Source organism: Sciurus vulgaris (genome assembly GCF_902686455.1).
Source record: "Sciurus vulgaris genome assembly, chromosome: 17".
NCBI classification, from domain to species: domain Eukaryota; kingdom Metazoa; phylum Chordata; class Mammalia; order Rodentia; family Sciuridae; genus Sciurus; species Sciurus vulgaris.
Window position 1 is genome coordinate 5,785,282 of NC_136478.1, and position 22,251 is coordinate 5,807,532.

Sequence of the window (22,251 nt, forward strand, 5' to 3'; positions counted from 1 at the left end):
TTAGCCCATGAGTTGTGGTCCAATACAATCATTCCTCGGTTGCTCAGTGCTCCAGCTTTGGTAACTGGAGCCCTTTCCAGGTGGCTCCTCTGCCCACTTCAAGTGCCCCCACTCTTTTTTTGGCATTTATTTACTGAAGTTTTAAGATGTCCCGTGTTCATTTTATCCCAGCTCTGTAACGTGTCTAAGGAATCCTGGTTTCTTTTATTGGAGGATTATATTTAGAAAGCAATATCTAGGTGCACAGGTGTGCTCATTGCTAGTAGAATCTCGGTGGTTCTGGGCTCCCTCAGCAGAAAGAGCAAGAATATACACTTATAGTAACTTATACAGACACACATTTCCGGATCTACCCCCTACTTCTCTTAATAAACATGTAATTGTGAGCTTACATTAAGGACTGGTTCCAATCAAATTTTGGAAGGACTGGTATGAATTTCTACTTGTCCAGGGGTATGCTTGATGTTATATAAATGTAATACCTTTCTTATTTCAATTACAGCTAAATGAGGAATCGTTTTTATCAGTGTCATGAATGGAATTTCCCATATGTCCTTGTCTGCTGCCCTACATTTCCATGTTAGTTTTAGAATAGAGAAGTGATGATTCAATAAATGCAAGACAAATATGCGTCAGTCTCCATTTTATCTTTCTTTCCACAATTTACACCAATTATTTGGCTGGACATATTTGTGGCACCTAGTGGCTTACGCTTTTTTTCTCAATTTGTTGCCAACTGTGCCAGTGGCAACCTATCTTTGAATTCCTGGACTAAATCCCACTTAGATTTAATACACTGAGCTTCTGTAAGTTGCTAAAAGTGATTTGCTACCTTTTTTTAGAAGCTTAACATTTGTAGTCAAAAGTGACACTGGCCTTGGCTGGGGTGGGTGGGCGGAGCACTGGAGTCGCGTCCACCTCCGGTTTTTGATTTGCAACTTGTAGAGCTCAAGACACCTGCAGCATTCCCGTTTCGCTATTGGCTTCTATGGAGCCAAATTGGAATTATAGTCTTGGATTTCAGAACTCAGCTAAAAAGCCACCTAGATCTGAAATCTGTTTTACCCAATAGGTATTTTAATGCCCTTCAAGGGACTTCTGCAAGACTTCGTCTCTCAGCCCATGCTACCCTTTAAGACAACTGCCCATGTGCTCTAGTTTGGGGTTCCATCTCCTTTCCAATATCTACTCCAATATTTTTGTGCTCTTACTTTGTTCCTTATAAAATAGGTACAGGAATGCTTAAATGATCTTTCTGATGAATCATTTTTTTCTGTTCTCTTTTTTTCTGTGTTTCACTTAATTGGCTTTCATTTTTGTTTCCTACTGGTGTTTTAAAAGTTTAAGATGAATACTTAAGGCATGCATATTTAGTATCTATCCTATGAGATTTTAAGGCAAGCACTTCTCCCTTCTAAATAGAGGTAAATCTAAGAGATTGTGGGTTTGACTCCAGAACACTGCAACAGAGCCGGTCATGTGAAGTTTGGGTTTCCCGATGCATATTAAAGTTACGTATCCACCCTTCCGCAGTCTGTTGAGTGTGCCACAGCACCATGGCCAAAAATCGACGTGTGTACCTTAATTTAAAAATACCTCATTGTTAAAAACTGCTAGCAATCACCTAAGTCTTCAGCAAGTCAGAATCTTCCTGAAGGGTTTTGCCATGCATGACCTTCATGGCTGCTCACAGATCAAGGTGGTAGCTGCAAAAGGTTGGAGTGGCTGGGGCAGTTTCTTGGGGAAAAAAATAATAAAGTTTGCACCTGGCTGGCTGGTTCAGCACGATGCTGTCTGAAAGCCCCACAGGAGAACTTCCCTCAACTGGAAGCCCATCCTTTCCAACCCTCCTGCAGCTTCCTCACCTGTCACTTCAACAATGCTCACAGCACCTTCACCAGCAGTAGATTCCATGTCAAGAAACCACTTTCTTTGCTCACCCATTTATTAAGTCCCACCCTAATTCTAGTTCTCTTGCTACTCCCACCACCTCTGGGGTTCCACTGAAGTTCTGAACCCCTGTAAGTCATTCACGAGGGTTGGGACCAACTTCTTCCACGTGTCTGTTCATGTTGCTCCTTTGACCTCCTCCCCATGAATCAAAAAAGTTCTTGATGTCACCCACATGGTGAGTCCTTTCCAAAAGGTTTTCCTTTTTCTTTATCCACATCCACCTGAAGAGTCACTATCCAAGGGAGCCACAGCCTTACAAAAGGTATTTCTCGGATAATAAGGCCTGAGCATCAGGATCACTCCCTGATCCATGAGCCGCAGAATGGATGCTCCGTCCTCCAGCAGGAAACCAACACTGATCTCTTTGTACAAGCCCACTGCAGCTCCTGGGTGGCCAGGTGCATGGTCGACAGTGGTGATGTTTGAAATGAACCTTTTTTTCCCGAGCAGTAGGTCTCAAGAGCGGGCTTCGGTGTTTCAGAAAACCATGTTGTAAATACTCATGCTGTCATCCAGGCTTTGTTCCCTTCACAGAGCATAGGCAGGGTCGTTCAGTATGATCCTTGAGGGCCCAGGAGTTTCCGAATGGTAAATGAGCAGAGGCTTCAACTTAGTCACCAGCTGCATCAGCCCTAACGAGTCAGCCTGTCTCTTAAAGCCAGGCACTGGCTTCTCTATCTAGGGAAGTCCTGAATGCCATCCTCTTCCAATAGAAGGCTATTTCATCTGTATCAAAAGCTGTTGTTGGGTACAGCTACCTTCATGCATGATCTGAGCTAGCTCTGCCGCGGCTCCTACTTCAGATCTTGCTGCTTAACTTCTCACTTTTAGGTTTTAGAGATGGCCGCTGGGTGTGCAGCTCAGTAGAAGACTTGTTGCCTGACATGTGTGAAGCCCTGGGTTCAATCCCAGCACTGCAAAAACAGAAAAATGACTTTGGAGATGGCATCTTCCCTTAAACCTCAGGAGCCAACCACTGCGAGCTCTAGCCTTTTCTGCAGCTCCTTCACCTCCCTCCGCCCTCCTGGAATTGCAGAGAGCTGGGCCTGGCTCTGGCTTAAGGGAGCACGGTGGCTGGTGTGAAACTCTGTCCAGGCCACTGAACCTTTCTCCTGCTGAGCAGTAGGCCATTCTGCTTTCTTATCAGTCACGTGGCACTTTTAACCATAACTGCGTCACAACTTAACTGTTGGCACAGAGGCCTGGCTTCCGACCCTCCTCAGCTTTCCCTACGCCTTCCTCGCTGAGCTTGATCATTCCCAGCTTTTGACTTAAAGGGAGTGACCTGTGACTCTTCCTCTCACTTGGACACGGGGAGGCCATCATAGGGTCATCACTGTGCCTCAGGGAATATGGAGGTCCAAGGAGCAGGGAGAACAGCCAGTCAGAACACACACAACGACAATCAAGCTGGCTTAGTGGGTGCAGCTGTGGTGTCCCCAAACCATTACAACAGTAGCATCAAAGATCACCGTAAGAGGTATGAGAATAATGGAAATGTCTGAAATTGAGAATTACCAAAATGTAACAGTGACCCAATGTGAGTACGTGCTGTCGGGAAAAGCCCCACGTAGCTTCAGATGGTAAACATCACACCATCTGCAAAGTACAGGAAAACAGGTATGCCTGTACAGTTACATCATAAATGTGTTATTGCATTCCCAGTAATTTGTTTAGGCGGGTTATTTAGGAAATTCTTGTTTTCAAGGACTTTGCATTTTCAACATCTTTTTATCTGCCAAATAATGACTTATAAAATCATTAGTTTTAAAACTGTATTAGGGTTCTTTTTCTGACCAAGTATACAAGAAAATTTATAAAATTTCTGAGTCAAGGAAGCATACAGAGCATATTACCCACGTGTAGGATACAAAGCTGTACCTGAAGTCAAATTATTCTGCTCTTTGATCCTTATTAATTTTTTTGGGGAATACTACAATATATTCCAAATTCTGAAAGCCTTTGTTTGTTGTATTTGTAGATTTTATTTGATACATTTTGGCTCCATGCTGTTTCTTTGTAAACCCGGCATTTTTTGTCCTTACATATCATTCTCTTAAGCTCTCTAGTGCTTTCGATATTGACAGTTCCTTCCCGGTTTCCCTAGTAAGCCCTCCGTCGGGCCGGCTCCTTGCTTTCCTTCTGGCTGCTCTTGGGCTTACTTCTGTAAACACAGCAAAGCTGGAGCTCTTTCCTAGGAAGAGAATTCAGCCCCCTTACCAAATTAAATACACGCTCTCTCCATGTCATTCTGATTACACTTTGTTTTGCTTTAATTCCTTCTTTGATCCTTTTCCTTGTTTTTACTTCTGGCTAAGTTTCTGTTTCTCTCCTCACTGCACCGCTGCTTCTCAATTTTTACGGTGGCTCTCCTCAGTTTTTCAACAATCCCGATTAAAATTCCAGGTGCCCTTCACAGCAGAAGGCGCTTACCCTCCACAGGTCTCTGTGGAAACCCAGGTGCCAGGGCTGAAACCTCAGGACGCCTCCATCTTCCCTCTCAGCCCCTGGGCTTTTCTGAGGATTCTCTGCGCTTCCGATTATGGAATTTGGCACCATAGTGTGCTGTCTCAGGAATCCTTATTTGAGACTCATCATCATCCTGTAAGATGGACTTCTGCAGAACTGCATGTTCCCTGGCTTCCCTCTCTGCGCCTACTGGTCTACAAGTCCCTCTTCTGAATAAATGCCATGGACTCAGGGCAGCCTGGAAGCTTCCCCATGTAAGACACATGCCTTCCTCCTTAACGTGGGGTGGCTGGTCACTGCATCCCCTTGTCTTCCTGGTGGAGGGGCATTCCCCTGTCCTGTGGTTTTCAGTGCTGGTGAGAACAGGTCTGACTTTTCTTTATGGACAGCCTAGTGTGTTGGGAAGTCTAAGGTTTTTTATTTATCCTTGGAATTTAAATATTTTACTAAAACAAGCCCAGGGCTATGGCTGTTTTCTACTTATCCACCTGGGTCCAAGCGGCCAACCAGAGAAGAGTCCCCTCTAACTGTGTCAGGAATTGCTTCCAGCCTCCCTTTTCCGCTCTCGTTTCCATCTCACGGGGGGGCTGCTCTGGATTGTAGATAGTTCCACTTTATCTTTTCATTCACTAATGCAAATATCTTCTCTTACATAATAAATTTTAAATTCGAGAAACCAGGGTTTATTAGAAAACCATTAGCGTGTTTCAAATTCCCAAAGGCCTTTTCCAGTGCTCTGCTCCTGGCTTTGGAAGGTGCTGTGACTTGTGTTTTAGGGCTCAGCTTCAACTGCTGGATGGCTGCTCCGTGTTCACTTGTGGGTCTTTCTCCCTCAAGTCACTGTGTGCCAGTGCCTTTCCCTGCGAGCTTGTGGCTTTGTGTGTCCAGTAGCCATACTGCTGGGCCTTGGAAGGCAGGCACAGTGGCTTCAGCCCTGGCAGGTTTCAGCTGGTGAGGCACAAGGAGGGTCTTCCTCTGCCCCTGCAGGTCTCCCCTTGTGGAAGAAAATCTTTACAACCTCAAACACGAGGACCAGCTCAGCTCGAGAGCACGGCCTCTGGTCCTCTGGGGTTCTGGAGTGTGCTGTGGCCATCTCCCCAGGGATGCACACATCCACTTGGCCTGGCACCCCAGCCAATGAGTCTCTGCACCGTGCCTCCTCAGGCTTCCAACCAGCACAAGGCAAACCACATTCCGGCAGGATCAGGACCTGAGAAACCCTGGGGAAGCAAGCATCCTCAATGGTACCCCAGCACTGTGGTGTGCCCACTGGTGGGGATCAGGATGAATAGTCAGGCTTCCCTGCTTTGCCTCCTCCTATTTTTCTGAATCTGACCAGTTTAGATCAGTTGAGTAGAGGTCCCTTCCAATTAAGGCAAGAATGAATACAAAACATCGACCTAAAGGAGACGACTTTCAGAGAACAATTCAACATGTATCAGAGAAAATGGTCCTTCTTTTGCTTTGATCTATTATGCCATTACTAAATATCTAGCCTTAGGGAATAACTTTTAATTAAAAAAATGGTCCATGAAGACCTTTATTATTTATAAACTGCCAACAACTGAACTATCCGTCAGCGGGAGAGTGGCTAAGTGAATTAGGGATCTTCAGCTGATGAAACGGGCCTGGATGGCTTTGAAGATCCTAACAGAAAAGTGCTTACAGTCATCTGTGGAGAGAGGGCACAGGCGAGAATCCAACTGCAGAAACGTTACACACAGAAAATCACAAGGCATAGGAAATACACCAGGAGGCTGGCAGCGGTCATGTGATGGCCAGTGATGGGACTTTTTTCCAGCCCCATGCTTTTTACCCGAGTTCTCAAATTAAAATGTAGTAGGTAATAAAATGGTACTTAAAATACTCTTTAAAAACCATCTACACAGCTAACAAAGTAAAGGACTGAGGATTGATAAAGTAATTGCAACATGTAAATGGCTTCCTTGGAAGGGGCTTAAAGTGCTTATTGACAGTTTTCTGGGGCTTTAAACTCTGTCTCAGCAAATGTTTTATGAGTAAACTCCATCTTAGCCCTCACTGGATCAATCACTTGCTCAGACAAATCTTGCCAGAGGCTGTTTACCCAAGTCTCTCCCTGACATCCAGAGGATATGATGCTAAATAAAACAATGCTTGGCCCTGGCTGTGAAGGAGCAAGCCCGGGCCTACCCGGTGCAGCCCAGCCTGACTTCCAAGAAAGGCCTTCATCCTAGTGTGGACGGAAATGCCAAGTGGCACCTGTGAGTGGCACAGAACTAGGTGACAGATGTCAAATTAAGTAAACCTCGAGAGCCAGCAGCTGAGTGAAAGCCGCACACGCTCAGCCACCCGTCCCACTAGAACACGTTCAGAGAGTAGATCGGAGGCAGTTTCCACTGGGATCCCCACCCAAGGCCCCAGCAGCCACCCACACGGGACGCTTCCCTCATCAAGGAATGCAAATCTGGATAAACACAAGTTTCTTTTAAATATACTAATTTTCTCTGCCGCTGGTGATACCTAATCACTTAAATTATTTATAATATGGTTCCAGCTTGTTTACGCATTTGCAGAGCAGCGAGCGTCGCAGCAAACGCTGTCCTACCACCACCTGAACCCGTTTCCATCACTTGGCCTTTCTGCAAATCGTCTGCAGATGGGCTTGGTGTACAGAGAGGGGCAGCGCTATTCCCTTCCCAGGCCTCAGAGCGACAAGCCCCAGATCCTGGACGGGGCTGGGAGAGGCCATACAACGAGGCCACGGGCCTTCACTTGCCTGCTCCAAGCCGCCGCTAAGGGCCCCAGTTCTATCATCCTGCTACATTAGTTGATCTAAGCAAATAATTCACACTAGAAAGAAAAGGGAACCCACAAACAGAGTGCCTGGTTGCCTTGTTTGAAGCAGACTGAGCCCAAAGCCCGATGTGGGAGTGGGAACAGGGTAGGGACACTGCTGACCATCCTACAACACACAGGACAGTCCCCCCAGCAAGGAATGCCCTCCCCAAAGGTAAACAGTGCCAAAGTTTTTTAAAAGCTGCTTTAAGAAAAAATTATACATGTAAACATGAATTTTTGTATTGCAATTAAATAAAGAATACACATGCCTAAGAAGTGAAGGAAGCAAAAAGACCCCAGTCCCTTTCCTGTTCCCCTCTCCCTCCAATTATAAAACGACACTCCATGCTTCCCACAGTCTGGGCTAGGGTTTTGTGGCAATTCTTTTAAACCATTTATACAAAATAAGAATTCTGGCGTTAGTCTTTCAGTAGGTTTAATAGGTACTAAGAAATGCATAATTCATTCCAAAAAGGAGAAATTGAAGAACTAGAAATTCTTAACCAGGCTCTATCAGCTAATTCACTAGCCCTAGTACAGGGAGGAATTTATATAAATTTTCCTGACCAAGCATTTCTATCACAGAAAGAATCATGAATTTTTTTGGCCCATAATTTAAGGTTCAAGTGAAAACTAATTTCCATATAAATATTACAATTCAACACTTATATTTTGTTTCAAAATAGAAGAGTTTCTATTATAAATCCCCTTATCCTCTTAAGACAGAATTTCATCATCATGAGACTATTTTATATCAACAAAAAGTGGTGCCCTTGGCTGTCTGAGGTTCTCTGGCCCCCAAATACTGTGCCTTTTATGTCTCTGCTGCTGTCTGTCTGCATTCTCTTTCATCTCGATGCTTCTAAAATGTTTTGGAGTGGAAAACTACCAAGGTTGCGAAATTGAGCACAGGGCAACAGCTATGCAAAGCAGCCTGATGTTCTCCTCTGAGTCAAGTTCATGAATTTTTACTGCATGGACTATCACCATAGCTGTTAAAAAAACATCCCTCACCCACTCCCCACCACCTCCTTCCCCATTTAAAGGTTTCCAGCTGTATTCTGGAAGTTGCCAAACAAGCAAATTACCAAATTACTGTCGTTCTTACAGGTGAAGAACAGCCCAGGCTATGGACTCTCTACCCAGAAAACGTCCAGGTGGAGCAAGTAAGAGGAGGATCTGGGGGCAGGACCAGCCCACTTCAACCCACCGAGGTCCAGGTCCACAGTTTTTTGTTTGGTTGGTTGGGGTTTTTATAGGTTAGCCACAGAGAACCTGAGTGACCAGTGAACTCACCTGGCCCTTGGAGGAGGTTTGTGGCTTTGTGATAGAGAAAAGGGACGACCTTAGAGGAACAGACCAACTACAAATCAGGTGTTGTAAAAAACACTTGCCATACATCGGTTTGCATCTATGCAAGAGGTCACCACAGAGATTCTGAAGCTCCAGAATCACAGTAAATTTCCAGATCCTCTACCATCAAACCCAAGCCCCATCTACTCAGAGTTTGGTGTTCTGCTCTGAACCTTTTGTCCTGAGAAACCTTCTCACATCCTTTCATGCAATTCAATGAGGCCCAGAAGCCCACCCAAACTGGCTCATCAAAGGAGAGACTAAGAATCTCCAAAGGTTTGGCAAACCCAAGGGACCAAAAGGAAGTCACCTCCAGTAATAGAAGGGTCAAGAGGAGTGCCACTCCCTACAGGAGTTGGAATCCATGCAGCCTCCTCCGCAGGACTAGCCAAGAGGGTCCTTGTTGGATGTTCTCAGACCTTTGAAGGGATGACCCAAGACCAACAGAAAAAAGCATCCAGAAAGATGAGCTTATGTAGGAGAGCCAGGTTCTTGGTGAAGAGAAGCTGAGGCACTTCCAAGGACCATTGCCCTTTCCAACTTACACAGCCAACTCACAGAACTGGGCAGCATTCTCTGAGAAATAAGAATGGTAGAAGGAAAGACCCTGGATCTCTGCAGAATTAGAAGCTGTCTTTTATGACATCTCCTGCTTGGGCCAGGGGATTCTCCATGGATTTCAGTTCGTCAGCCAACGACGATCTCGACCCACTTCTACCCCACATGACTCACCAGTGCTTTTCCACTCACCAGGACTGGCCGCATCTCACAGAAAACCAGGAGGGAAGCCAGCTCGATGTCCTCGCTGTGCCCATTCTTCAGAGGAACAGATCTAAACCCTACAACAGGAGGGGGTAAGTGCAAAGGCAGGAATTAATGTCAGATCTCGGCCTTCTTGGGGTACCCAGCAATCATATGCCCAAAGAGCAGGGAGGTCAGGGCACCATGTCAGGGGTGACTTTCTGGAAGCCAGCAGTTCCCTCATGAGGGCTGGGTATAGAGGCTAGCGGTCTTGATAGACAGGTCCACACAGGAGGCAAAGTTAAATATCTGCCATCTAGAAATGAAAAGGATTCATTCAGAAGGCACTAAAGTCCATAGAACATTCCATGTTGACTCTAGACTGCAGCTGTGGTTCAATTCCTTAAATACACCTGAGGCCAAAAGACTCAGGAAGCAATGAATCCTCAGCCCTGTCCTCCATGTAGGCTTTTACAAGGCACAGGATGGGGATTGTGTTTTATCTTCAAAGATTTCCAATCTTCCTGTCCCTTGGTAGCTCATGGAAGTATTGATCCTTCTCCTCCAGCAGCCATTCCCTGTTTACCATTAGGACCTGTGTTTGACAATCCTTTTAATGTTTCCTTTTACTTAGGGTTGGGTGAATCTCCTCTCACCTCATTAAGTAATGTTCAAGTCAACTCATCTGGAGGTTTGGTTTGCTTGTTTTAATTAAATAGTATGAAAGGGTGCGCACTAAAATAGAACTCTCACTCCCAGCTAGTCAGGCTCCACATCCTAGAAGGAACCATTGCTAACTTTCCCAAAACAGTCTGTGCACAGGTTTGTGCTTCTTTTAAATCACAGCTGAGGGCTGGGCTGTGGCTCAGTGGTAGAGTGCTTGCCTAGCACATGTGGGGCACTGGTTCGATTCTCAGCACCACATAAAACTAAATAAAATAAAGGCATTCTGTCCATATACAACCAAAAAAAAATTTTTTTTTTAAATCGCAACTGAATAGGATCTTTCAGTTTCCATTTAATATTGTGACTTAGGAATCCACTCTGTGGCCCTGACTTGTCCTGAAAGCTTTTTATTTATTTTGTAGTCACTGATGCAGGGTAAGCAATTCCCCACTAGGGAACCCCACTATTTCCTGTGTGCCTTCTTCCCTCCAATTTTGATTCATTTCTCTTAGTGCAAAATGTCCTCTATCAATCAATTTATCACCTTTAACCAATATTGACTGCATCTCTCACTCTCCACCACTCATGAAGAGGAAAGAGACACCCATCCAACCTTTCTTTCTCTTCCCCTAAGTTGGGTAAAGATACATTGTTTCTCCCTCGACATCGTTTATGATATTTGTATTCCATTCTGTAACCATAATTCTCCCAGGAAAGGAGACTTAGTTCTATTTCTCCAACACTTCATTATAAATGTTTTTAAATATGCAGAAAAGTTAAAATAATATTACAAGGAACACTTGTGTACCCCCACCTAGACTCTACCACTAACCTTTCACTTCTTACCGGACCACCGTCCCCTGAATGGTAGCATCTCATTAACCAGAGCCTAATGTTAGTTTACATGGTTCTTCTCATGTAAAGTTTACACATAATTAGATGCATGCACTTAAATTGTTCAATGCTCACTGTGGACGTTACATTCTTAATTGTACATTTTCTAAAGCAGCCTTTGATTTTACAGTCGAGTGACAGACAGTCTGAGTGGGTATAAAATTCTCAGGTCACACCCTTCCCTGTAGCATTTTGAGGATGTCGCTCTCATTGGGTTCTGCTGTAGAGAGGTTCTATTTTCATCTTATGGGTGATGTTGCTTGTGGGTTTTCTGCCTGGATGAATTGATTGCAGAATTCCTATAGCACAGCCTGCATTGCTCCACCTGGTAATGGATGTGAGTCCCTGGGAATCTTGTTGAAAGGTAGATTCTGCCTTGGGGCCTAGGATTCTGCATCTCTCATGAGCTACAATCTACAGATGACAGGGAAGAAATCAGTTTAGTGTTGATGTGCTCTTGGGTGCTCTGGGAGGCTGTCAGGTACCCTGTACACTCCAATAGCATGGTTCCGAGCAGGACAGGCCTCTCTGACACCCTGTGCCTCAGAATCCAGCAGCATGAACTCTGCCCGTGGTCAGCTGTCTCCAGCTCCATACAGCTCTTCTCACTACCCAGTTCTCACTGTTACGCACTCTTCTCATGTACTGGAGTTAGGGGTGATGAAAGGTGTTTTGCAATTTCACCAAAAATAGATTTTTACTCTTCTTTTGGTTATTTCACAGAGAAATTTTTAAAATAAGATCAGTATTTGGGGCTTTTAGCACCTGGTGGCAATAAGAGATCTCAAGAGGAAGAATAGGGGGGAAGTCCCAGCTCTGGTCTAGCAACCTTGAACTGGTTAATTCATAAAGTGCTCAGATTTTAGAGGCAAAGATGATAAAATCTCTTTCACAGGATTACTGTGAGGATTAAAAGAGAAAGATGTTAAGGTACCTAATGCAATAAATGGTGTTTCCTTCCTGCCCGAGTCCCAGCTGGTGTGAGGGCTTAAATGCATCCCTCACAACAGTGAGTCAGGTTCATTTTTGTGCTCAGAAGGCCCTTGACACCTCGTGCACAGAGGCACGGTTCATTCTGTTTCACTCCTCCCACGGATATGGATGCATCAGGCGCTGCCAGGAGCTGGAAAGGGGAGTGAGGTGTCCCTGCTGTATCTCGCGGTTAGGGGAGGGTCACATCTGTGATCATCCTCGGGATTCTGTTCTTTATATCTCCAAGTTATCATCTGGGTGGACTGACACTTCGGCCATACACTGAGGAAGCTCCATCAATCCTGACCTCTCTCCAAGGGACTGGGAGAGGGTACAAGGTTCCTGCTCCCCATCCCACAGGAGGACAGCAGAGCAACGAGAGGTAGCAGTATGATCAGGAATGGCTGGCACAGTTGGCATAAAAAGAAATCCATTGTGGCATTAGGCCTGTAAAGATTTCCCAACATCTACACCCCCTGCATCATCCCCCAAGCCTTCCTGATGAGGCTAATCCAAACAAAGCACATGGCAAATTAGAGCATCGCAGCTTAATTGCTGGGTTTAAAATAGTTTAAAGGATCGGCAAGTTACCCAGTAAGGGCTGCCAAATATCAGACCTCCGGGACTTACAAATGAATAGTCATTAAATTATGAAATGGGTATTTCTAAAGTGAGAAAAAGAAAGCAGAGGGTTTAAACATTCTCTGAGATGCTTGTTCAACCTATTCACTTGGGAATGGTTTCCTCAACGTACATGGGCAGCCTCGGCCCCACCCAATTTCCTCAAAGTGCCATCCAAGGGCCACCTGAGGAGCTGGCCAAACATGCAGATTCCTGGGCTGATTGAAGACCCCAACATGCCTGCTACTCAGAAGCTGGGCTAGTGTCCAGTGGAAGAAACAGTCGGATTTATGATACTAAGACCGGCAGAAGTTCAAGAACACTTAACATGATCCACGTTTGAAAAAGAAAGGATCCAGTCCAGTTCTGCAGGTGGCCTGAGTTTCCCAACAACATCAAAAGACTATTTTTTAAATATAAATGACTAAAATGAGAGTAACATCTTTCTCTTGAAAAATGTTTGAGAACAGGGAAACGTGACTTTCAGAGGGTCTCCAATCTTACCTCTCACGCATCAGAAACACCCAGAAAGGCAGGGAGGAAATTCAACATCCAGGGGGCACCTGGTTGTCAACCTCATACACAAAATCCCATGGGAAAGGAGATTAGAGAAACTGCCCTCCACATGAGGACAGCTGCCTTGGAGAGCAGGGCCTCAGGAGGGGATGGCCCAGGAAGCAGCCCTGAGCTCCTGGGCCACAGTCCTGCCCACCATGGCTCTGGCAGCTGCACTGAGGGGCTCATGCCTCCAGGACTCAATGGGCAGAGCAACAAGGAGTCGGGTTCTTAAAAGCTGGTCACAGGACCCAGCCAAGCTCAAGGTAAACACAAAATGACCCTTCTCTACCCATGAAGGGGTTTTGTGTGAATAGCACGGAATAAAATTATAGTAATGCAAAGAAATCAACACCCCCAATTTTATAAAAGAGGAAGGTGAGTTCCGAAGGTCTGGGAGAGCTGAACCCAAGACTGAGCCTCCCCTTGGTCACTAAATCCCGACCCTGCTCCATGCCATCCAAGGAGCGCCACGGCAGCGCCAGGTCAACAGTGCACGAACACTCCAGTTGGCACACAAGTCTTAAAGGGCACAGCACCCCTCTCACCCTCTTCCTCCCACCTGAGGGCTAAATATTCAGAGAGGGCCCAGCTCCAAGCCACCCAATCACTTTTGCACTGATTTAATCAAAACCAGGAAAAGTATTTTTTCATTCTTTTTAAAGCAGCACAGATCAAAGAACAATTCTGGCCCAAATTAAGTGTCTTGATTAGAATGCTTCTTGCCTGATTTGATGCCTTTAATGGGGTAAGTGGCATGAGCCAGGAAGTTGGGGTCGCTGAACATGTCTTCCTCGTAAACCACAAAGCGCAGAAATGCCAAGTTTGGGTCATAAATTTCAAACGTCACCTTCTCCTGCGTTGCAGCCCAGACGGGGCTGAGGCCATTGTCATCTGCAAGGAGACGGAAGCTCGTCAGAGGCTGCATTTGCCCTGCCCTCCCAGAAAACCAGTTTCTTCATCCCTGGCAACCACACAAATACGCCCTATCTACACCAAGACCCAGCAAGAGCTGAGCCCTCAGTCTTTGGGTTTTGGGGTTTTTGTTTTCTTTCCCAGTGAGCACTCCTGGGCGAGCTGCAGTGTGGGCTGGCCCTCGAGGACAGAGAAAGAGGGCACATCTCCCACCTCACCTCCTGTGATGGGGCAGGAGCTGGGGCTGCCAGTGTGGGGCTGGAAGGACAGGTGAAAGCTGTGCCCAGTCAGGGCAGCAGGCTGAGGGTCCCTGAAGGGCATGCTCTGGAGTGGACAGGGGGTACCCAGCCTCCAGAATGGCCACTTGGTCAGCAGCCAAGTCGTGCAATAGGCTTGCCCTTGGGACCGTGATTCTACATCTTAAAAGGCCACAGCTCACTGGTCCTTCCTGCCCTCTACCGGCTGAGGTCACCCTGGGTGGACTGAATGACGCCAGGTCAGCCATGTGTACCCCCAACTCCCCAGGCCCCACTCTGCTTCTTAGCCTTCAGTTCACACGTGTGTCAGGTCTGGGTTATCACAAAGGAAACACACCTGGTATCATGGGGCAGCGCAGAAGCCCTGCCTTTGAGCCTCACCAGGGCCCAGCAGGCAGAGGCACAGCACCGGAACAGGTCCAGTGCAGTAGGAGAGCCACCCTTCCTGTCCCCTCCCTGAACCATGGGCACAGAGGAGCACAGGAAAAGGGCTGGACCACAAAGCGCATGCAGAGTCCCCTGGGGACAGCATCTGCACGTGAGCCAACTGGGTGGCATTTCAAGGAAAGGCCTGGGCTACTCACTCACGACCGTCGTCTTAAACTTGCTGTTGTCGTACTCGGCTCCACAGACCTCCACCTCCACGAAGGGACAAGCAATGGAGCGACCAAGCTTGGGAAGATGGCGAGCACCAAGAACCTAGGACATGGGAGGTAAGTGTGCTGTTCCCCCAGGTCCATCCAGGAGGGGCTGAGCTTGTCCCACACAGCAGCAAGGAGAGGGCTTTGTTTGGGTCTACAGTCTGGCTGCACAAGTTCAAAGCCAGTCTGGTCCACAGAATTATAGCAACCCTCTAGGGTGTGGCTCCTAAGTGTCCACCATTGCTGCTTTCCCTTGGAAGATAAGAAAATGGGGTGGAGGGTTGAGGTGGGTTCCTAGGTGGGAGGAGAAGCCTAGACCAAGCCCCTTGGCATCTGACCCAACAGGTGGGTCCAGGTGAGCACCTACCAAGGCTGGGTGCCTTGTGCTGGATTTCCCAGACAGGACAGGGTGGAGGAGAGCAGGGCACTCATTCTGTAATGGGTCTGTATTAAACAAAGACCTTAGGTGGCACACGCTTCACTTCTCCATCCTTAAGCTCGTGAGAAATGGAATCCACTTAACTTAGAAAAACCAACACATTCTCTGAAAATAGGATTAACTTAAGAAAGCTTTGACCCCTAAAACTGGCCAACGGGGGGCAAGCTCTCCTCCATTGAGACCCGATGTCACGTCCATATTGCCTCTCTCTCTCTTCCTAGCCAGAGGCAGACCTCACAGGGACCCAGGGAGAGATCATGCCTCTCCCACAGAGGACCAGGAAAGGTCACCTGAATGGTTTTAAGGAGCTCCCTCCCCCAGGACAGCACTCTGGAGGGGACTGCACCAAGGGCCTGAAACCCTGCAGACACTGATGCTTTAGACAGGACCACAGGCACCACTAGCCCCAGAAGCTCTCTGGGCCTCTGAGGCAGCGTGGCCCCACCCCGGAGGGCTCTACCTTGACAGTGAGAGTCAGCAGGATCTTCCTCTGTGACTCTGGCGGCATTGGGTCGTACTTCTCTGTCCGCATGCTCTCCGGCTGTAGAACATAGCCGGTCCGACCATTGAGCGAAAACAACGCGTGGTTCATCTGCATGTACTTGTCTGCAAGGACAGCCGAGCCCCGCTGTCAGGCAGCCCGGGGACATGGGCCCCCGGGCAGGGACGCCAGGTACCGCTCTCCCAGACAACTTGGGGCAGTCGGGCAAGTAAGTATCTGACCTCGAGGACAATGTCAGGTGCACGAACACCTTTCCAAGTAGGACAGTAGGACCACAAAGGATTAAAACCTGTTAAAACAGGGCTGGGGAGCAGCTCAGGATTACTGCACCTGTCTAGCTTATGCAAAGCCCTGGGTTCCATCCCCAGCACCGCAAATCAACAACAGGGGGGGAAAAACCTACTGAAAACTAAAAATATCTACAAAGAAAAAAAAAACTGCATCCAAATGGAATCATTTTAGCTGGATACAGTGGCACATGCCTGTAATCCCAGTGACTCAGGAGGCTGAGGCAAAAGGATTGCAAGTTCAGGGCCAGCTTCAGCAATTTAGTGAGGCCCTACGCAACTTAATAATATCCTGTCTCAAAATAAAAGATAAAAAGTACTGGGTATGTGGCATCTCTGGGTTCAATCCCCCGTACCAAAAAACAAAAAACAAAACAAAACAACAACCCTATACTGGTGAAGTTATGCCAAAAATGTGAATTCAAACTTCCACGCGATTGTGTTCCCATCCACTGTCTCTAGGGGGCGCCATCTGGCAAAGGGTCTCAGCTCAGGCACAACTCCATACAGATGCTCAGTGGTTTTTCTGCAGGCAAAGCGTATCACAGGCAAACACAAGTGCCCCGTGACCACCTAGTTCTTCTGAGACCTGTGCCTGCATCTGAATGATGCTCACGGGAGGGTCCAGAAGGCAGTGCTGCCTCTGAGAGCCAAGGATGGGCAATGGCCTAGCTGTGCCTCCACGGGAGGCTTGTTAAATAAATGACAGTTCCACTCAGTAGCTATAAAAAGAATGTAACAACAGTGCAAAGCACCGTGATTTATGTCCCAAAGCTGTGCATGTTGGTTTTCCCCAGCATGTGAATATCTCTGGGTGAGACAGAGTGAGCATGAGGTCCCCGAAGAGGGGTGGCCGAAAGGAGTAAGCCCCCAAGACAGCTGCTGAGCCTGGATCCCACTGAGCCTGAAGCTACAAATCAACTCCTAGACTTTTCATTACACAGGCTAATAGAGCTCCTTCTCTTCAGCCAGACCAGTGATCACACAGTGCCATGGGTCCCCTTCATTCAGTTCAGCCGCTGGGCTCTGCACTAACTGGTGTTCTGGCTGAGCCCTGCAGTTCCTCCGACAAATCACTGGCCCCCAGCTGGCTGCCTGGACCGATGTGGCCCCCTGTGGCCCCCTCTGGCCCCGGCTACCTTAGGTCCTCCCTCACCTGCGGTCTGGAAGTTGAGCGCCACCATCTGGGAGCCACACAGCCACAGGCGGAAGGGATCGTAGTTGGAGGAGTCGACTCTCTGTCCCTTGGGGTAGATGCGGGTCAGGCCCTTCTGATTATACCTCAGGAGATCAATGGGCTTCTGCCTGACGATGCTGTCGGCCTTCGTCTCCACGAAAGAGCGGATTTCCCGGAAGTCGGGGTTTTCTGCAGACAGGCAGGTCGCACTTCACTCTCGTGGGTCTCGCCCACGCGTTTTCTCCATACCTGGCACCGAGCGTGGGTGCTCAGGTGGTGAAGGGCGGCCAGGAACGTCCCTCGATAGGACGCTCCAGGTACTGATGATGTGCTTCTGCCCACCTCCCTCGGGGGCCGCAGGGGTCGCACACAATACAAAGGGACCCAGTCTCTCCAGTCTTTCTGTCCAGATATGTCACACTTTTTGATTAGAACTATTAGCATCCCTGAAGCCTAAAGCACTAAAGTACAGTTACAGAGAGGGGAGGAGCGGGTGTCGCGCAGAAGCAGGAAGGTATGGATCTTAGGGTGAAGATGCAGAGAGAGATCGGCTCCCTCCTCAGGATGCCAGAGACAAGCTGAATGAACCCTGAATCATGGAGGAGTGAGAACCAAATGCTACTGCCTGTGGCAGGAAGGGGCGCCCGGATGGGTAAATGGCAAAGGAGGGACAGGAGGGATGTGGACATGGGTAACCTCACTGTGACATGTCCCACCACCCAGCTGGGGAGGGACAGCCAGCAGTAAACTGGCTACGCTGGGCTGGGCCCACCCAGAGCTTCAGCATCTCTCCCTGGACCTGGAGGGCCCTGGGACCTGCCTACTATGCAGAATTTGGTGGAAGACCCACTTTTTAATTCCTCCAAGGTAGACTGAACCCTGGTCCCCAGCACATCCAGGACCTCAGCTCTAGAGCCTATGAATCTGCTGTTAAATGGCAAAAGGGACAGTGCAGATGTGATTGAGGAGTGTGGGACTGCGTGACCGTCCTGGATTTCCAGGTGGGCCTGCTGTGTTCACAAGGAAGAGAAGGTTGAAGGACCAGAAGCCACCAGAAGCTGGGAGAAGCAGAGAATGGAAGCTCCCCTGGGGCTCTGGAAGGAGTACAGCCCCTGGCACCTTTGTTTTGGCCTGGTGACAGTGGCCTCAGATGTCTGGCCTCCAGCACAGATGTGTGCTGTTTTCAGTCACCAAGTTCATGGCCATCTTTACAGCAGCCGCCCTCTGAGCAGGTTTGGCTACTGAGATACCTAAGGGGCTGGGGACAAAGGAGCCGTGGCTTCTGCCAGGAGCAGTAAAGAGCCAGCAGGAAAACACTCTGCCCGAAGCATCAGACTCAAAAGGAAGCGCTGCTCAGAGCCCAGGGCGGTCACGGGGAGGGGGTTACCCAAGTTATCCTTGGTTTTGCTGGTGGGCTTGCAGTAGACCACCAGGTCCGAGAGCTCAATGGCGATGGACTGGTTCTTCTCCCAGTACTTCATGTTGTTCTCCTGTTGAAAGGCCACCATCTTTAGTTGCAACCCCAGGCCACCAGCTCCTCTGGCCCCTCGTCCCCCTCCCCTCCTGCACACTCAGAACTTCTGTGGGGTCACTGTTCTCCTGTCCTGAAGATGCCCCTGCCCCTCCACCGAGCAGCTTCCACCCAGATTTGGTGTCCAGTCCAGTCCTGGCCACAGCTCTCTCAAGTAGGTGGGGGCCTGGCTGGCAGGGGAGGGGACCTCTTTGACAGGACCCCTCTTCTCCTGCCTCCCACCTGCCCCTCCCTAAGCCCAGTGGCAGCTCATTAAATTCCAGTTCTCCAAACCCTGCAGGCCACCTTAGCACATGTGCCCCGAACATGCGCAGCCTCCAACTCTGCCCAGTGTGGCTCCACCCAAAGGGTCCTCTTCTCTCTCCAGGGCCCAGGCCACGTGCATGGACCCCGGAGGCATTTTCCCGAAAGGTTCACTGCCCAATCTAACTCCACCAGGTAAGGACGAGCTGCTCACTTCACCCACACCAGGCCTCCAGAGTCTATCAGTCTTTCCCTGGCCCAGGGGGGAGCGTAAGAGAATATTTAATAAAGTCACCACAGGGGAGGTGCTTAGCTTCAGGCACCACACGCTAAGTGTTTGATGAATATTATTTGGTCCACACATCCCAAGAAGCAGAAATTATCTCCATGTACACAGAGAGGTTGAGCAGCTTACTAAAGACAACCCAGCTAGCTGACGTCAACACCAAACGCTGAGGATCAGAGACCCAAAGTTCCTGAAGAAGATGTCACTAAACCGCCCGTATATCCAACAGCACCATGGTTCACAGCCGGTCTCCAAACCACAGCAGCACCCTCGGGCTCCTAGCCCCTTGTCCGCTCCTGGGCCTGTCCAGCAGAGCCCTCCTCTGGGCACACCCAAATTCTCCCTTCTCTGGGAAGCCTGCATGGAGACGGGGAAGGGTCCTGGCCCTCCTGAAGGCGTCCATGCCTCTAGCTGCCCCAGCCGGCTCTGCCAGGCCCAGTCCTGACCTTCCCTCTTCACTGTCCTACCTTAATGCTCTCTAATGCTAGTGCTCAGACAGTGGTCCCCTAGCCATGTCCCTTGGCAGGAGGGCCCTGCAGGCGGCAAGTGGTCAGGCAATGAGTGCACTTGGTGAGAGGGTGGCAGAACACCAGGGTTATGACGTGGAAACTGGAAACCAGGCTCTGAGAATTACTGGGTCAACTGGGAAAGCCCTGCAGCCTCCCGGAGCCTCAGTTTCCTGAACTGAAATATGAAGCTAATAGGACTCCTCCCTCCGGGATAAACAGAGAGCCTCAGGGGATCAGCAATGGTGGCCGCTCAGGTTGCCCTGGGAGGCACCTCCCTAGGCAGAGGACTAGAAAGTCACACTGGAGAGCAAGCAAAGGCACGCAGCCGGGCTCTCCCATGGGAACACCTTTGCCAGGGTGCTGACATTAATTCCTGCCACCAAAGCAGACTCTGGCAATGTCAGGACGGCACTGCCTGCAGCTGAGCCCCCAGGACACACCCCAGCTCCTCTGCCCACACCTGACCCTCTCCAACCCTTTCCATGATTCCCGGGAGTCCCTGGGTACAAAGCAACCAAAGCAGGAGTCTGCGAGGCTGTGGTGGGCATGGGGCACGCCATGACTTCCAAAGGCCTCAGCCAACCCAACACCGCCAGGCAGACCAGGCCAGCATCTTTCCAAACCGCGGCATTTGCTCCTGTCCTGGTATGAACCCAGCTCTGCACTCCTGCGCACAAGCTTCTCCATGGGTTCCGGGGTGTATAGGAAACCCCAGCAATGACACTGTTCACCTCCACTGACGACAGAGTCACTTAGAACAAGGGTGGGCAGGACACCAGGCACAGCTGGAATTACAGAATATTGTCCCTGCTCACCAGGCACAGCAATGATAAGCGGGGACTGCACCTGATTTTCAACTCCACAGACGACGACCCAGCTCAAGAGGAAATGCCAGTTGCTTCTTCGAAGTGGCTTAACACTCACTCTCTGCACTGAAGGTGCCACCCACTGGGCCACCTTAGAGGGTCCATCACAGAGCTCTGGAAACTCGCTCGCCAGGGGGATGGCAGTGGCTGACCTTGGCCATTGACTGGAGGCAGTGATCGTGTGCTGTGTACAGACATGCCTGAGCCGGTGCCCGGGCAGGTGGTGAGGTCTGGTGAGGAGCGAGGCTTCCAGGGGCAGGACAGCCTCACTCCTCAGCCCGACCAGCCCCTCACACAGGACACCGCGCCCAGAACCGGAACTCGGTCAACTCTGCCGAATCCTGTTTTCTTTAACCCTCAAATGTAATAAGAAGACTAAAAGTTGTTCTCATGAAATTTTAGCAAATGTAAAAACCAATTAAACAGGAATATAGATCAAAGGCAGCAAAAAGCAGCCTTGAAGAGCAAGGTTTAATTTCAGAAAACCTCCCTGGCAGGAGAGGGGAGGGAGAAGCAGGAGGGGCCAAGGCACCTCACATAAGGCCACACTGTTCTCCAAGATGCACCAGACAGAGGGGCCAGTCTCTGCCCTGTGCCCAAGCCCACACGGCAGCATTCCCCAAGGAGGCTGGGTGCCTGGGAACAGACACGCAGAGCCGTCACCGCTGGCTTTCTCCATCCTCGGCTAGGAGGACCCAGAACCAACTACTGTAACACGCTCTGGAGGGTCACATGCCATCAGGTGGTACCACACAGATTACCGTGACAACACACAATTAGCAATGGGGACACACCTTGGTGAGGGATGACTTTTCAAACGAACCTCAGGGCAGTGGCGCCCCCTGGTGCCTCAGATCTGGACCACATCAGAAGAACTAGCAGGAAGGGACTGTGGGAACAGCAGCTTTGCTGGCCACAAGCTCACAGGTCATCGCAAGTGACTGGTGATGGTGTGACAAGGTCCCTGGCTTTCTGGAACAAGGGGAAGATGGCAGACCCTGCCAGGGAGGGTGTCCAATGACAGGCCTTCTACAGAAAGCCTTCTGAAGATGGTAACTGCCCTGCAGAGAGGCTGACAGGGTGAGTCAGCAGGCCCTGGTGACAAGGACCAGGGAAGGGGCAACCAGGCTGCTGCAGGTGACCCCTCCCAGTCTCTAGAGGAGAGAAACTGGACTGCACCCTGAGATCCGGGGACTGGAGTCGGGGAGCTCTACCCCAGGAGCAGGCGAGTGCGGGAAACTCTAACATTTCTTTCCACAGGAAAGAGCAGGGCACCTCCCGCCATCCCTCACGATGCAGCAGCCCCCCGCATCCTCCTGGCACAATGACGGCATGAGGACCAAGCCAAGCACAAGGCACGGGCCGAGCCTCACCACACACCCTCCGGCTCCCTCACCTTTCCAGTCAAGCCTCTGGTCCTCATTCTGCAGACCAGGAAGCTGAGGCCCTGCGTCCCAAACTGCCAGGATGGAGGGCCAGCCTGCTGGACGCCAAACTTCTGCCTTACCCCGACCTCAAAACACTCCAGCCAGGGGCTGATGCTCAGCTGAAGAA

At 49.4% G+C, this 22,251-nt stretch overlaps 1 protein-coding gene across 1 annotated transcript in view; it reads right to left on the minus strand.

Annotated features, from left to right (window-relative positions):
* Positions 1-22,251, minus strand: part of PLCG2 (phospholipase C gamma 2) — a 136,445-nt gene that overhangs the window by 9,263 nt on the left and 104,931 nt on the right. The window contains exons 26-31 of the mRNA XM_079119226.1: positions 18,650-18,752; positions 17,242-17,451; positions 15,757-15,902; positions 14,801-14,915; positions 13,771-13,938; positions 9,346-9,434 (exon numbers count right to left, since the gene is read on the minus strand). Coding sequence (XP_078975352.1) covers positions 9,346-9,434; positions 13,771-13,938; positions 14,801-14,915; positions 15,757-15,902; positions 17,242-17,451; positions 18,650-18,752 — 831 coding nt within the window. The remainder of the gene's footprint in view (positions 1-9,345; positions 9,435-13,770; positions 13,939-14,800; positions 14,916-15,756; positions 15,903-17,241; positions 17,452-18,649; positions 18,753-22,251) is intronic.